General features: G+C 38.2%; 1 protein-coding gene across 6 annotated transcripts in view; it reads right to left on the minus strand.

The window, feature by feature from the left end:
* Nucleotides 1–543: 543 nt before the first annotated feature.
* The window catches only part of YWHAE (tyrosine 3-monooxygenase/tryptophan 5-monooxygenase activation protein epsilon), a 57495-nt gene continuing 40262 nt past the window's right edge, over nt 544–17776 (minus strand). For 4 of the 6 annotated variants that reach the window (XM_025476187.3, XM_025476186.3, XM_049114265.1 and 1 more), the window contains 5 exons: nt 14804–15003; nt 10283–10389; nt 9404–9610; nt 6176–6312; nt 544–1529 (listed from right to left, as the gene is read on the minus strand). In XM_025476187.3, the coding sequence (XP_025331972.1) occupies nt 1477–1529; nt 6176–6312; nt 9404–9610; nt 10283–10389; nt 14804–15003 (704 nt within the window). In that variant the 3' untranslated portion in view covers nt 544–1476. Of the gene's footprint in view, nt 1530–3155; nt 3203–6175; nt 6313–9403; nt 9611–10282; nt 10390–14803; nt 15004–17776 lie in introns of all 6 variants that reach the window. The other 2 variants (XM_035721424.2, XM_049114267.1) reach the window with 1 other exon arrangement.

Below are 17776 nucleotides of genomic sequence, written 5' to 3' on the forward strand. Positions count from 1 at the left end.
ACTGATGTATAGATTATTTCTAGAAGAAAATAGTTAACAATGAGTCTGTCTAGTAAGGAGGGTGGCTACACGATTCTACCACGTGTACATGTACTACTGAAAATGAATGTAATTATTCTTTTCTGCTCTTGCCCCTGACCTTTGGAGGTGGTAATGGGTAATTTTACTTTAGTCTAAGGAGGACTGTTCTGAAACATTCAGCCTTATTTGGTTGTACAACCCAAAATTCCATGCTAGAAAATGACCCATAATTGTACCTTAAGTATGAATTTGTACTTTAATGATTAAAAAATAAGTACCATTTTGCTACCTGGTTGAGAAAAGATAGTAATGAATTGACTTGGTGTTCTTATTCAGTGTTCTTCAACAACCAGGTTATAAGTTTTTTCTAAAACTTTTTTCTAAAAATATGTATCATCTTTGGGAAACCAAGTGATTTGTAGAAGAAAGAGGGGGATCTTTCCACATTCAGGCAAACAATACTGTCAACGTGTTTGGACTACAGTTTATTTTAAAAAGATAAAGGATGGAGGCGCAATAATATTTGGCATTTTTAATTTAGGTTTGTTTTATTTAAGTTTAATGTTAATTCCATGCTGTGTTTCAGTAAGAACAATACAGATTCTGTATCTGTGGCTCCAGTCAGATATCCAGTAGTACAAATTAGCTTCAAGTTACACATACTGAACAAAAGAGGTTGAGCGAGCGAAGGAGGGAAGGGGGGGCCCAAGGGGAAAGGGAAGGAGAAGAAACAAAGAACTGAACACGCATGCAGGCTTTTCCATACCACCTTCAATGCTAACCTGCTTTAGAGGGAGAGTAAAAGTAGGCAAGAATGAGCAGCCACGGATTGTTGAACTGTTACCAGCACCATGCTTTTCAGCAACATTTCCGCAACACTTTTTACAGCAAAACCATTATAACAACTCTCCAAACAATCTTTAACCACTTCAAGCTAACATCCAATTAATTTTTAACATTGGTATAAAATTCGATTTAAACAATTAGAAAAAGGAAAAATGATACCACAATGCCTCTATAGTGTGATTAACCTCTCTCTTAGATGCTTGCATCACCTAGAAGTCTAATGGCTTTAAATGTAATTTCCATTTCTAATGGTGATCTTGCCACATCTGGCAGGAGACAATACAGTAATGCTGAAAAAGCCTCTACACAGTCCTGTTAGTGTCTTAAAGAACCTAAAAGCTGGGACCAGTAAAAATCCACAGAAATTCACTCTTGCCTTTAAGAACTTTTGAAAACTGTTTAAAAAAAAAAAAAACAAAACAAACAAACAAAAAAAAAACCAAAAAACAAAAAACAAAAAAAACAAAACAGGGCAGGAACCTAAATTCTGAGACCAAATGTAAAAGTCAGATTTGGTGGTTCTCAGTGACAATGGGGGAATTTCCAATGGGAGTGGGATGGGAAGGAATGGGGTGGTCAGAGATGGTTTCTCTTGTTGGCTTTTATGTCTCACTGATTTTCATCTTCCACATCCTGCAGCGCTTCTTTATTCTGCTCTTCACCTGCAAAGAAGAATGAGTTAATTATTTCATACTAAATTAGACTGTTGTAGTAACAACAACAAAAAACTATCATTCCAAGCAAAGACTCCTTATATTTGCTACAATTGGTATTAAACAAGGACAGCCAAAGGACTTCTACCATCCTTGACACCTGAAATGCCTAAGCCAAGAGGTGCTGCTGGATCAAGGTCCTGAATGGTCAATAGTCAGGATGAAAAAAAACTGATGCACAGTGAAACTATTTTTATGCTAAATAAGCTCTTAAAAGTAGACAGCCAAGGTAACCGTATTATTAAATGATTTTCAAGCTTTTATGTATTTCTTGGGTCAAAATACTCTTTCTCAATAACCTCACCCCTTCAAAAACCAAGGGTACTTTATAGTTTTTTTGTAAAATCTACCCATAAGCTCCATGTGAAATACTTTAGTAAAGAGAACTGAGCAGAAAAATGCTCCAAAGAAGTTCTATAGTTTTAGAGGGAGGGTTCTGCTTTTCAAAGTGATTTCAGTTTTATATCATTTTAGATCTTGGCCAGTCACACTAAACCATAAACCAAATTTCTTACTCCAGGGTGAAACAGCATGCTCAAAGTAAACCAGACCGCTGAGGTTATTAAAGAAGGGCATTTGGACCAGTTCTCTCATGCCATTTTTCTTTCCCTTACAACATGGTGATTGGCCTGAGGAGTTTCAACTGCACTGTGACATGCAACAGAAAGCCAGCCTATTCACTGGAGAATCATCTACCTATTAATAAGCATTAAAATAAGTCAGCCATAATAAAGCATGCAGGCTTTTGCTAAAAAATAATGGAACAGGTAAAAGTTACATTCTTTTGTGCTTTAATAAACCGCTACAATTCCTATGTAATTACTAGTGTGAATCAAAGTGAATACCAATTAACTAATCCAACAACAGTTCAGACAATCCATCCATTCATATTGCTTGTTAAATTACTTAACTAGGATGGACAAATGACACTAAGACCAACTGCCTACCAATGTAAAATATTTAACCTAAGGAGTGCTTTTTCAATAGTCTGAAAGATCTTGATATGATAAATGATAAACGCTGTTACAAACAAGGATTGGGTAAAGATAGTTTTAGACACTTCAAATTTTCTTCTCTGACAAAAATGTTTGACACTAATATGTGACTCTTAAGTACTTAAGGCACATAAAGATTTTTGACTCCTATATAGAAAAACACATGCAGAAAAAGACAAAAATCCATTTCCTGAGGAAAGAAATGATGCACCACCCAACCATCCCCAAAATAATGTACTCAAACTTAGGAAATGATAGGAACATTCACGCTCATTTTTAACAGCAATACACTGCCAAAATACGGTTAACAAACAACAATAGGGCACACGCTAATTCACTTAAAAGCAACCATTAGATTTGCCACAAGTTCCAAGTAACTTTGGCATAGGGTATGGTCAGATGAGTCACACCCAACCAGAAGTAGACAAGGGTAGCAGATCATAAATGTCTTAAAAGGTTTCACATCCTAGAATGTAGAACAGGCAGTTTTGTAAGCAAAAGGATGATGATATATGCAGGCATGATTAGTGAAGAACCAAAACTAAAAAGCAGAATTCGCTGTGCCATGATAATGACTTACAAAGTAGAGTTTTTAGGAAAGGAAGAGTTGGATTTTCCTTTAGGAATCTATATTGCAAGGAGAAAGGGAGGGAGAACAATCATATGAAAGCAACATTACAAGAAAAATAAACCGAGAGAGCAGGACAAAAGAAAACATCAATGATTTAGCGGAGTCAGACTTTGGCCTTTTCACTTTGTATAAAAACCTCACACAACAAAAAGTATTTGTTCATTTTACCTTTAAAAGGATGAAATAATATCCTCTTAAAAGGTATACAGAAGGGGGGAAAAGATTTCTTTGGATATGTATCTCTTAGCCCACTGTTTTCGGATTTGGGGGGAAGACGGAAACAGGCAGAGAATGCACATTTTCTTTCTATGCATTTATGTATGAAACAGTCCTCTGAACACAAGAGGACTGAAATCACTTGATGAGAAAAAGTGGTGATCTGTTTATAAAGATGTTCCAACACAGACAAAAGTGAACATATTCTGCAGTTCAAAAAAAGATAAAAACATCTCCGTAAAAGCTTGTGAATATCATCTATTTCTTCCTTTAGAAACCCTTAATTCTAGTTTTTTGACACCGTTTTTCGTAATAAAATTAAAAAGGAAAAAAACTAAATAATGTTCAAGTAAATTAACACCCTGAGGAACTGCCTATTTCATGACTGCAATTTTGCATATTCTAAGTCACAAAACCTATTTAATAAAACACATAATAAATTACTAGTACCCACAATTTTTAAATTCAGATAATTTGTTAATTTTACTAAAATGTCCGAAGACTACTTAAATTTTTAATAAACTATGTTTCATAATTTTTTTGTTTCCTAATTTCAAATACAAAGCTCTTCAATGAAAATTAGTCTGTCTCAACTAAATTTAATCAACTGTTCAACTTACAAAGTGATAAGAACTATAGCAACTGGATTTCACTAAATTTAAAACAGGATTAAAGAGAGATCTATCAGAAATGTAATGAAACATCTCTATACAAAGAACCCCTCCAACTATGAAAAGTAGTTTCAAGAGAATAACCCTATTTCATAAAATGCTTTATAACCAAGAAAAAGTGTTATCTTTGGTTCTTTGTAAAAATTGAATGGACATATAGTTACTTTAATTCCTGGTTATCAGTGATAAATAAGTAGCATTAGAAAATAAACCTTATTTCTATTTACTTTTATAATCTAGCAAAAGTTTAGTTATAAAAGTTGGCATGAAATGTCTTTAAAAAAAAAAAAGAAAGAAAGAAAGAAAGGTTTCAACCCAGGTCACCTTCTTTGTTATTTTCACCCTCAGAAAAATGTCCCCAGAGGTCACAGGGGTATATACCTTACTTATAGGTCAATACCGCTTACCAAACTCTCCACATGTTTTCCTTTAGCCCCTCAAACAGGCAGAGAGATATTAGTCTTCTCTGAGCTGAGAGTGACTGTGAAGAGTCCACAGCTGTTTGGCCATTCTTCTGAGTAGTTATTATTTAGAATACAACAAAATGTCAAAGCTGGAAGGAACCTCAAGTCATTAGTTCAGAGATGGTAAATTGGTTTTGAGTCCTACAGACTGGTAGCGGTTGCCTGAAGTACTGTGTTGAAAAGTAGTATGTGGCTCCACCTGGCTTTGTTGGGTAAGTGTGCAAGTAGATCACATATGCCACACATCTCAAGCCAACCCTAGCCAAATATCTAAATATTTCATAAAGCTAGTTAGCTTTAAAGCGGAGTCACCTAATTCTCACTTTATTACCTAAAGAAGTCTAAAATCTGACTCTATCCTTCTGGAGTAAGGAAACTTACAACATACATGCCCTGAAAAACCCATTTTCAGAAGTACTTTTTAATTTTTTAAAAAGATTTTATTTATTTATTCATGAGAGACACAGAGAGGCAGGCAGAGACATAGGCAGGAGAAGCAGGCTCCTTGCAGGGAGAGTCCCGATGCAGAACTCAATCCCGGAACCTGAGACTGTGACCTGACCAAAGGCTGACGCTTGACCACTGAGCCACCCAGGCATCCCCAGAAATACTTTTAAGTACAATGCTTCCAAAGACAACATGCTGGATTCAGCATGCTGTCTTGACTAACAGACTATACAGCCTCAAGCAATGCAACATATGCTTCAGAGTCCTTAAAGGATCTGCAACTTAAATTGACAAAACTTTTTGTTTCCACTCCACATACCACCAACTATAGAGCTATAGCTCATAAAATGCGCATGCCACACTAGTTTATGTGCCCCATGCCCTCTCCTCAACTCTTCAACAATCTATCATGGATAAAAAAGGATTATTTGGGATAAATAAAGAATAAGAATAAAATCTCCTTTAAAATCAACAATTATGACAAATTTGGGCATTTAGAATAAATATTAACCCCCCATCACAAGACTAAGTTTTGTAAAATAATATTTATAACTAAAAACAAACAATAACAACAAAACAGAGACTATATCAGACCTCTTACAGACAAAAAGCAGGACATTCCATTTGCTTTATAAAATCCAGAGACAAGTTCCTTCTTTAAAGATTTCCAGAGAAAATGGTTCATAAATATTTACTGACACCATCTAGTTTTTTTTTTTTTGACACCATCTAGTTTTAACCTCAGGATACCAGTCAGCCAAAGCAGTGATCATGACAATCAAATACAATCTTAGATCCCTAAAATTGAATCTGAGAAAAAGAAAATGAGCTGATTCCTGTCTCCATTTTCCAAAACACAGTGAGAGAAAAAAACTAAGGTTAGCAAATATCATTAGAGACAAAACTTTTAAATCTTTTAACTTTTAAATCTTTGAATATTAAAAAGATCCCCCTTTCCAAGGAGGTCTTTTATATTATTAACATACAGTCCCAAATGGAAATTGTACTTTGAGATCATTTGCTATAAAAACAATAATTAAAATTTGATAGTTTGTTGGGGGATAGGCTGAGTCTAAACTGTAGCTTAGTATGAAGAAATACCAAGGAATTCCTAAGAGTAAAAATATCCAATAGCTGAAAAGAGATGCATTTAACTTCGGAGTTTCCTTACCATCACCCTGCATGTCTGAAGTCCATAGTGTCAGATTATCACGTAACAACTGCATGATAAGTGTAGAGTCCTTATAGCTTTCTTCACTCAGCGTATCCAGTTCTGCAATTGCATCATCAAAAGCTGCTTTTGCCAACCTAAAATTATTTAATAAATATATTATAGTAATAAAGCCTCAAAACAGAAATGATGTGTTAGAAAAAAAAAAAAGAAATGACGTGTTAGAAATCAATCTTTTTCTTCAGCTATCCCACAGTATATAATACTATCCTGGGTTTAAATACTGTAATAAAGGAAAAATAGATGTAACTGATGAAAATTAATTTTCTATTTAATTTTATAATCTAGCAAATTTGGAGGCATAAAATTGTTAGGAGCACTACTACATTATTTTTTTTAAAAACTCCCCATGTGAGGCTCAAACTCATGACCTCAACCTCGAGGTCAAGAGTCACATGCTCTACCTACTGAGCTAGCCAGGCACCCCAGAACACCACTTCTTACTAGGCTTTTGACAAGCCTATCAATAAACAGAATATAGACTAAATAAATTCTATCCTGAACCAACCAAAATATAGGCATAATAAAAGTATTACCAAGTTCTAGTCAACAGCTCACGTTTTTAAAAAATTTTATGTATTTATTCATGAGACACATACATAGAAGAGAGAAGAGAGAGAGAGAGAGAGCCAGAGACCTAGGCAGAGGGAGAAGCAGGCTTCTTGTGGGGAGCCTATGTGGGACTTGATCCCAGGACCCCGGGATCATGACTTGAGCCGAAGGCAGATATCTGGCTCAACCACTAAGCCAGCCAAGCATTAACAGCTCACTTATTTAATAAAATTTTAATGCAAAAAGATGAAATGTTAGTTCAGTTTATTTCCGAAGAATTTAATGTTAACAGAAGCCAAAAATGGGGGGAGGGGCAATATAGAACCCACAAAAATGTATGTAAGCTATTCGTTAGAATTTAAAAGAAACAACATTTACTGGATATATTGTATGATGTATACCAAGTGATGTGGAACACTGGTGGAGAAACAGAAGAGAGGGAAAAAACAATCTCAGTCCACAGTGAATATCTAGAAAATAGAGGACTGACATATAAAACCATTATAAAACAAGTATGAAGTGCTTCTCTGGAGAAAGTACTTCAGAAACCCTAGAGGACAAGAAAAAGGAAAAATCAAATATAAACTCATCTTAAAGGGTAGGGAAAAGAATGAATGCACACTTAAGATTAAAGCAAATGCATAAAAATAAAGGCATGGAGAAGACTTAACTCCAAGTGATATGTGGGACAAGCAGACTGGAGAATGACAATGAAAGACCCAATCAATACTATTAGCTGAACAGAGATAGCTATAACTTCTTCAGCTGAGACCTGTACCTGTTTAAACTCGACGAGGCATTTAGAATGTTTTTATTTTTAAGTATTTATTTTTAAAGATTTTATTAATTCATGAGAGACAGAGAGAGGCAGAGACACAGGCAGAGGGAGAAGCAGGCTTCCCATGGGAGCCGAATGTGGGACTCCACCCCAGGACCCTGGGATCACAACCTGAGCCAAAGGCAGACGCTCAACCACTGAGCCACCCAGGTGCCCTTAGAATGTTTTTAGATGAATAAATAATGGTCTGCATTCAAATGAATCCACCTCACAAAAGGACAATCTCTCCCTTTCATCGAGTATCTGATCCCTACATACTGAAGACTGTAAACTATAAACAACAAATACATTATACCAATTATATGAAGTACCTAAAATAGGCAAATTCACAAAGAGAAAAGGTAGAAATAACTGGAGTCAAGGGTGGGCGAATCTGGACAATGACCCGGTACCAGTTAGTGTTTGTTTCAGGTGATTAAAAAGTTTTGGAAATAACTTAGTGGTGACAGTTACACAATATTGCAGGTGTATTTAATGCCATTCAATTATACAACTTAAAAATGGTTAGAAGAATGAGGGGCGCCTGAGTGGCTCAGTCATGAAGAATCTGATTCTTGATTTCAACTCAGGTTATGATCTCAGTGTCATAGGACCAAGTTCTGCATCAGCTCTGAGCCCAGCAGGGAGTCTGCTGGAGATTCTCTTTGCACCCCACCCCCACTCACTCATTATCTCTAAAATAAATAAATCTTTTGGGTGGCTGGGTGGCTCAGTCCATTGACCATCTGCTGTTGGCTGAGGTCATGATTTTAGGGTCCTGGGATCGAGCCCTGCAGGGAGTCTCCCTCCCTCTCTCTGCTCATGCTCTCCCTCCCTCTCAAATAAATAAAATCCTTAAAATTAAAATAATAATAATAATAAATCTTTAAAAAAATGGTTAGAGTGATAAACTGTTATATTTTGCAATAACTTTTACAAGAAAAAGCCATGTACATAGAGGTAGCCCTTAAATTTCTATCTGTATCAAATATTGGCAACAATCTAAAATACATATGAGGGAATTATTAACATAGAAAGATGGAAAACTATTCATATTAGAATAGAAAATACAAAATATGTACACTAAGAGCCTAACTATGTTAACATACCTACAAATGACTAAAAGCTCATATATAAAAAAAAAGAAAATAGGGATCCCTGGGTGGCGCAGTGGTTTAGCGCCTGCCTTTGGCCCAGGGCGCGATCCTGGAGACCCGGGATTGAATCCCACGTCAGGCTCCCGGTGCATGGAGCCTGCTTCTCCCTCTGCCTGTGTCTCTGCCTCTCTCTCTCTCTCTCTCTCTCTCTGTGTGACTATCATAAATAAATAAAATTTAAAAAAAAAGAATAATTCTATTCTAAATCCACCCTCTGGGACACCTAGGTGGCTCAGCGGTTGAATGCCTGCCTTCGGTCCAGGGTGTGATCCTGGGGTCCTGGGATGGAGTCCCACCTCAAGCTCCCTGCATGGAGCCTGCTTCTCTCTCTGCCTGTGTCTCTCATTAACAAATAAAATCTTAAAAAAATAATAATAATAATAATTCCACCCTCCCACTAACAAGTTAAAATTTCAACCTACCAACCAAAATTGTCCCCATCAACATAATCTAAAACTGCTATCCTAGTGAACAGAGATAGAGTCGGTCTTAAAATAATCCAAAGAAGTTTCATTAAAAGCCAAAAGAATTCTTACATGTCCAAGGCCACAAAGGCAATCCCAGGAAATAAGACAAATAATTCTCTCTTGTAATGTTTTTCACTTTCCCAGTGAGAACTTTTGTTTCTCTTCCATGACTTACCTGCAGGCACGGTCGGGGGAATTAAGAATTTCATAGTAGAATACAGAAAAGTTGAGAGCAAGACCTAAGCGAATTGGATGCGTTGGTGGAAGTTCTGTCATTGCAATATCACTAGCAGCTTTATAAGCCACTAGGCTGTTCTCTGCAGCCTCCTTCCTGTCATTTCCTGTGGCAAATTCAGCCAGATACCTGTGGTAGTCCCCTTTCCTAAAACAAAACAAAATAAAACAAATAGAATTAGGAAGAATGCTTTTTAAATGAAAGTAAACTGTTAAAATTTTTCTATAATCTATAAAATGAAATGTAACAAAAATTATTTTAATAATCAGCATGTATACTTCAATAACTTCACTCTATCAGGAAAGACTATTCAGTTTTCCTTCTCAGAGTTCAGAATACTAAATATAAGCAAAATCTTAGAGAAATTAATTGAAAAGCCTCTAAAAAAAAAAAATCAATAAATTTATTGCCAACTAGAATTAAACATAAAAAAGTGGTTCCAAAAAATGGCATGACAGTTAATTGTGAAATAAAACTTCTACATAAAACATTAAAACTGAACTATGTAATGTATTGCAACAGTTGATGGGTTAACTCCACACAAAAACAAATGAAAAGAGGTAAAACCTAGTACTCTTATAGTAAATAGTCTGAGCATCTTAAATGCAACAATAACTGTTCATTAGCAGTGAATATGCAAATGAGCACTCTAAGTTTTGAAAATCATTCCTCCCATATAACTATCCTTTAAACATTAAACAATTATTCTTAAATAAAAGTTGAACACCTACACAAAAAAGTGATAATTCAAAAAAAAAGTGATAATTCTAAGGGGGCTAACATTTAATCTGACATTTTCCCTTCTAGTATAGAACCTACATTTTATAATAGAAAACCTTGGACTCGCCAGTGTTAGCTGCTGGAATGAGGTGTTTGTCCAGTACATCCAGAATGTCACAACAGATTAACTTTAGCTCAGTCTCAACCTGAAAAAAAAAGTAAAAAATTGTTTGTTTACTTAATTGTAACATGAATTACGACATATTTGCCCACTGGTTTTGAGGAAGAGAGCCAGAGTAAACAGAATACACATCTCTATCTAAATCTTTTTTAAAAATTTTTATAAATAAATAAATAAATAAATAAATAAATAAATTTTAAAAATGCTGAATCTCCCCTGCTCTTGATTTTAAAAAAAGCAGAGAAAAGCTGTCTCCAGGTTAGACATTATCTTCCTTCTACATGCTAAAAAACAAAAACCAAAACCAACCCCCTACACACACACACACACACACACACACACACACACACACACACACACGGGCAACCTGGTTGGCTCAGCTGGTGGAGCATGTGACTCTCAATCTCATAGTTATTCAAACCTCACGTGAGGTATAAAGATTACTTAAAAATAAAATCGTTTTCTTTTTAAAGAAGATTTTATTTATTTATTCATGAGAGACAGAGAGACAGAGAGAGAGAGAGAGAAGCAGAGACACAGGCAGAGGGAGAAGCAGGCTCCATGCAGGGAGCCCGACATGGGACTGGATCCCGGGTCTCTGGGATCACACCCCGGGCTGAAGGCAGCGCTAAACCACTGAGCCACCCGGGCTGCCCTTGAAAATAAAATCTAAACAAACACACCAACCCAACAACCTCATGGTTTTAGCTACAGAACTGAGTATAATACTGATTGCTATTTACAAGTGCTGCATACTTAATTAGCATATTTAACAAGGTAGAAACTATGTCTCTATTTACATGGGGAAACGATTATATAGTATTTAGCCAAAAGGAGGAGAGCTAGGATCTGAACCAATGTAGGCTATAAAGCCTAAGGTCACAGCTTCTAAGGGATGGAATAAAAATTAAAAAGCTAGGGCAGCCCAGGTGGCTCAGCGGTTTAGTGCCGCCTTCAGCCCAGGGTGTGATCCTGGAGACCCGGGATAGAGTCCCGTGTCGGGCTCCCTGCGAGAAGCCTGCTTCTCCCTCTGCCTAGGTCTCTGCCTCTCTCTGTGTCTCTCTCACAAATCAAATAAAATCTTAAAAAACAAAACAAAACAAAACAAAACAAAAAACAAAACAAAAAAAAAAACAGGGCAGCCCCCATGGCACAGTGGTTTAGCACCGCCTGCAGCCTGGGGTGTGATCCTGGAGACCCGGGATCAAGTCCCGCGTCGGGATCCCTGCATGGAGCCTGCTTCTCCCTCTGCCTGGGTCTCTGCCTCTCTTACTCTGTGTCTCTCATGAATAAATAAATAAAATCTTAAAAAAAAAATTCAAACCTAGACACAGCCTGCCTCCAGTGCTCACATTCCTAACCACTACTATGCTCAACAGCCAATCATTTGAGTGGCTCAGATCCACAGTCCACCATGACACCAAAAATGCTTATACTCAAGTAAATATTGCCACTCATCTCAATTTATCATACTAAAAATGCATACCACCACAAACACACATAATTATTTGGGCCCTTTCCACTGTAAAGAATTCCCCCACTCTCTCTTCTCCTGTAATCTCATCCTGATTCTATGTTAAACTAGCTCCTTCCTGAAAAACTTACCTCCTTTGTGGCTTTTTAAGTGGCGATTACTGTAGAGACAAGACAATTTCTGGATTCGCTCAGTTCCCCACTAAGTCAGTATTACTCCAAACTGTTCCTATTTGGAAGCTCATCTTCAACTTAATTTCTTTTTCTTTTCTTTTTTCTTTTTTAAAGATTTTATTCACTCATTCATGAGAGATACAGAGTGAGAGAGGCAGAGACACAGGAAGAGGGAGAAGCAGGCTCCATGCACGGGGCCAGACATGGGACCTGATCCCGGGTCCCCAGGATCACACCCCGGGCCAAAGGAGGTGCTAAACCGCTGAGCCACCGGGGCTGCCCTTCAATTTAATTTCTAAGAATCTGTTCTCAGTCAGTGGATCTCTATAGGCCTTTCACTCACATTCAGTCTACCTCTTCAATTCCTGGCATCACATCCGTGTTCCTTTCAACACAGTTGTTCTTTGATCTTTTCTCTATGACCTTATTTGTCAACATCCCTAATTGTACTGCTTTAACCCAACAAGTTGTAAATTCTAGTATTTCACAATCGGAATGTAACTTCCTTTTTTTTATTTCCTTTATTCCTGGTTAATCCGTACTTAGGGACACATCAAGACACCCAGCCTCTTGAATCTTTCATCTTTATCAGTCCTACTCTTTGCTTCCTGCTTCCTTTCTTACTTACTCCAAATCCCACAATTTAGCACAGCCTTTTCTCTCTTCAGCACTTCTAATTTTCTCATTTCATCATCCTGCTGAGACACCAAACTTTTCTACTGACAATCCATATTCTTATTCCAACATATTTGAGGTTAATGGACACACTGATAGCATATAACTTCTTTGTGGCTCTAGGTATGTTACTTAATCACTCAGAACCTCAGTTTCCTCATCTATAAAGCAGAACAATAACCTATTCTTTACAGGGTCATTATATGTACTAATAAATATCTCCCCACTCAGAACAGTGTCCAACAAAAGTAGAAATAATAAATAAATGTAGTTTCTGTTTTCCCATTGCCCACGCTACTTTGTGAGTGGTTCCTGTAATTTTCCTTGCTGTATTCTAAATGGGTTTATATACCTGTCTCTTCCACCAGGATCAGTTTCTCAGCAGTACTCCTATTGACATTTTGGACCAGGTAATTCTTTGTTGTGTGGTGCTGTCCCATGCATGATAGAATATATAACAAGCAGCATCCCTGTCTGTACCAACTGGATACCAGTAGCACCCTTCAAGTCGTTGACAGCCAAAAATGTCTTCAAAAGATTTGCCAAATGTTTTGAGGGGCAAAATCACCCCCTAGTTGAAAACCATGAACTAGGGACACATGGATGGCTCAGCGGTTGAGTGTCTGCCTTTGGCTCAGGGCCTGATCCTGGATTCCTGTGATGGAGTCCCACATTGGGCTCCTTGCGTGGAGCTTGCTTCTCCTCCCTCTACCTGTGTCTCTTCCTCTCTTTCTAGGGAAGGGGAAGGAAAGGAAATAAAACTATGAACTAGGGATACTGGGTGGCTCAGTGGTTGAGTGCCTGTCTTCAGCCCAGGGCATGATCCCAGGGTTCTGGGATTGAGTCTCACACCAGGCTCCCTGTGGGGAGCCTGCTTCTCCCTCTGCCTCTCTCTGTGTCTCTCATGAATAGATAAAAGTCCCGAGATCGAGTCCCACGTGGGGCTGCCGGGATGGAGCCTGTTTCTCCCTCTGTGTCTCTGCCTCTCTCTCTCTCTCTCATGAATGAATGAATTTTTTTAAAAAAGAACACCGTGAACTAGATCAATGGTTATTGTACTTTTCCACCAAAATTCACATTAAGAAAAATTACATATATTTACATATACAAATGTAACATCTGAAACAGTAACTTCATGAGATGTCCAATGCCCTCTAACATTTTATATTAAAAAACAAGGACCGGGTGCCTGGGTGGTTCAGTGTCTGCCTTTGGCTCAGGTAATAATCCCAGGGTCCTGGGGATCGAGTCCTGCATTGGGCTCCCCACAAGGAGCCTGCTTCGCCCTCTGCCTGTCTCTGCCTCTGTGTCTCTCATGAATAAATAAATCTAAAAAAATATAAGTAAATAATTTTTTTAAAAAACAGACTGAGCCTCCATTAAGGAGGCTATATAATATGTATCTGTCTCATCTTTACACCCATAGCACCCAGCAAATTCTGTGATTCATAACAAGTACAAATATACTCGCTCAATTCTCCTGAATGGTAATTCCCAGTCACTCACTATAGCATTTTGCAGCTAACTACAACAAAAAAAAAACTGGTTCTCTACCTGTGTGGTGCTTAAAATTGAACACCCTCTGCAGCTTCTGTAGAAAAATAGTTTACCTCTTTCCTGAAATATTGTATAGCCCATAATCTCTTAATTCCAGGTAAGTAAAAAATGCAAATCAACTAAATAGAATATGTATTTTATGCATATTTAACTCATGAGTACTAGGCCGTCATCTAAAATATCCAAAACCTAGGACAACTTGTTGGCTTAATTAGAAAAAGCATGAGACTCCTGATCCTGGGGGTCATGAATTCAAGTTCCACATCAGGGTAAAGATTACTTAAATAAATAAAACTTTAAAATAAAACAGCCAAAACCTAAGGCAACCTTTTTGTTTAATTTTTTTTTTTAATTTATGAGAGAGAGAGAGAGAGAGAGAGAGAGGCAGAGACACAGGCAGAGGGAGAAGCAGGCTCCATGCACTGGGAGCCCGATGTGGGATTCGATCCCGCGTCTCCGGGATCGTGCCCTGGGCCAAAGGCAGGCACCAAACCGCTGCGCCACCCAGGGATCCCATAAGGCAACTTTCTTTAAAGATGTCTAGGATATGATAATCTCACCATTTGCCGATATTCCCGGATCATTTTTAGTTTGTCTTCTCCTCCCTTGTTTTCTTCTTTCTGTTCAATGCTGCTGATTATTCTCCAGGAAGCTCTTCTGGCTCCAATCACATTTTTATATGCAACAGATAGGAGGTTTCTTTCTTCAACTGTCAACTCCACATCCATCCCTGCTACTTTCTTCATTGATTCCACCATTTCTATAAAGGAAAAGAGAAGTAAAATCAGACCATACAAAGTAAGTTTTGATATACAATACCCCTTTTACAATAGAACTCTTTTTTTCTGTCAAACTAGTGTAAAAAGTAAGAATCTTAACAAAAATACAATAATCAAAACTAACGAGTAAGGGTACCTGGGTGGTTCAGTTGGTTGAGCCTCTGCCTTAGTCTCGGGTCTTGAGCCCTGCACTGGGCTCCCAACTCAGTGGGGAAGAGTATGCTTGTCTCTCTCCCTATACCCCTCTCTCCCTCTCAAATAAATCTTTTTTTAAAAGGAGTAAAAAACTGGGATGCCTGGGTGGCTCAGCAGTGAGTGTCTGCCTTCAGCTCAGGGCGTGGTCCCAGGGTCCTGGGATAGAGTCCTGGATCGGGCTCCCGGCATGGAAGCCTGTTTTTCCCTCTGCCTGTGTCTCTGCCTCTTTCTGTGTCTCTCGTGAATAAATAATATTTTTTAAAAAGGAGTAAAAAACTAAAAACATATAAAACAAAGTAAACTAAAAGCCTAGAATAAGAGAATCTGCAATATAAGTTCTATGTAAACAAAAGTTCATATAGTACCTAGTGTAATTCACAGCAAGGTTTGGAAACATCTCATTAAATAAGGGAACTAAGAAGGCACACCTGCCCATTTCCCAGTAAAAATAATTAAGCTGACAGTTTAGACAAAAATTAAAGAGTTATAGGCTCTAGAAGCACCTGGGTGGCAGTCAGTTGAGTATCCGACTCTTGGTTTTGGCTCAGGTCATGATCTCAGGGTGGTAAGACCAAGCCGGGTGCTCAGTACAGAGTCGGCTTCTGTTTCTCTTTCCCTCTGCTTCTGCCCCTCCCCGCCCTCCTCGCTGCTCTCTCTTTGAAATAAATATTTTTTTAGGGATCGCTGGGTGGCGCAGCAGTTTGGTGCCTGCCTTTGGCCCGGGGCGCGATCCTGGAGACCAGGGATCGAATCCCACATCGGGCTCCCGGTGCATGGAGCCTGCTTCTCCCTCTGCCTGTGTCTCTGCCTCTCTCTCTCTCTCTCTCTGTGACTATCATGAATAAATAAATAAAATCTTAAAAAAAAAATGAAATAAATATTTTTTTAAAAAGTTATAGGCTCTAGGGATCCCTGGGTGGCGCAGCGGTTTGGCGCCTGCCTTTGGCCCAGGGCGCGATCCTGGAGACCTGGGATCGAATCCCACATCGGGCTCCCGGTGCATGGAGCCTGCTTCTCCCTCTGCCTATGTCTCTGCCTCTCTCTCTCTCTCTCATAAATAAATAAAAATTAAAAAAAGTTATAGGCTCTAAAATAGATTTTCTTACAAATAAATTATTTCCCAATTAAATCCAAATAAATTGTATTTTCAAAAATAAGGAAGTTGGAGGAAAGAGCATTCATATAGCAAACATACACATTTGAGCATTTGGTTAATCACACATACAAACCAAACTTATCTTTGGGTGTTTCCATCCTTCTTAAGAAGGGACACTGTTCACCTACTATGAATTTCAATTTATCAGCAAAACTCGTGATGGTTCCTATTTGTTACCACTAGGTGGCGACCAAAGAAAGGGGCCCAGATAAATCTTAGGAGATACCCAAGTAAAGGAAAAAACAGGTAACAAACACAATCCACATGAGGCGCCCCTGGGTGGCTCAGTTGGTTAAGTATCGGACTCTAGATCTACACTTAAGTCTTGATCGCAGGGCCATGAGTTCAAGCCCCACACTGGATGTGGTGCCTACTTAAAACAAAGGGCACCTGGGTGGCTCAGTTAAGCATCTGGCTCAGGTCATGATCTCAGGGTTGTGAGATCAAGCGCTCTCCCTCCCTACTGCACGCATGCTCTCTCTCAAATCTTTAAAAAAATTTTCAGATAAAACAATGGAATGCAAATGAAAAACGAAAAAAAGCTCAATGAACAGTAACCTAATAAATACATTAATGAAAATTATGCTTTTAGAAAAGACTAAAATGCCATATTATCATATGGCTCTTCAACTTTACTGATTGAGAATCTTTAAGACCCAAGGATCTACACATTGTATCTTTTCATTTTTTTAAAGATTTTATTTATTTATTTATTTATTCATTCATTCATTCATTCATGAGAGAGAGAGAGAGAGAAGGGCAGGCAGAGACACAGGCAGAGGGAGAAGCAGGCTCCACGCAGGGAGCCGGACGTGGGACTTGATCCCGGGTCTCCAGGATCACGCCACGGGCTGAAGGCAGCGCTAAACCGCTGAGCCACCCAGGCTGCCCAGGATCTACATTTTAACAAGCACCCTAAGCATACATTAACATTCTAAACATGAGCAATACCTTAAGACATGATGCAGATGGTAACTTTATGAAACACTGCATAATAAATTGTTTAATCCCAGGGAAATACGTTCAAAAACATCCTTTCAGGAATATCAGGAAATTAATAGAAACATTAAGATGGTAAGGTCTTTGGAAAACAGTTTGGTCGTTTTGGTGTTTTTTTTTTCTTTAAGATTTTATTTATTTACTCATGAGAGAGGCAGAGACACGGGCAGAGGGAGAAGCAGGCTCCTCACAGGGAGCCCAATGTGGGACTCTATCCCCAGAGTCACGCCCTGAGCCAAAAAGCAGACAATCACTGAGCCTCCAAAGCGTCCCCAGTTTAGTAGTTCTTATACAATTGGAACACCCTAAGACTTAGCAATTCTAGTACTAGATATTACCCAAGAGAAACGAAAATTTATCTCCACAAAGACGTTTTACACAAATGTTCACAGCAACTTTATTCA

The sequence above is a fragment of the Canis lupus genome, chromosome 9 (assembly GCF_003254725.2).
Source record: "Canis lupus dingo isolate Sandy chromosome 9, ASM325472v2, whole genome shotgun sequence".
Taxonomy (NCBI): Eukaryota; Metazoa; Chordata; class Mammalia; order Carnivora; family Canidae; genus Canis; species Canis lupus.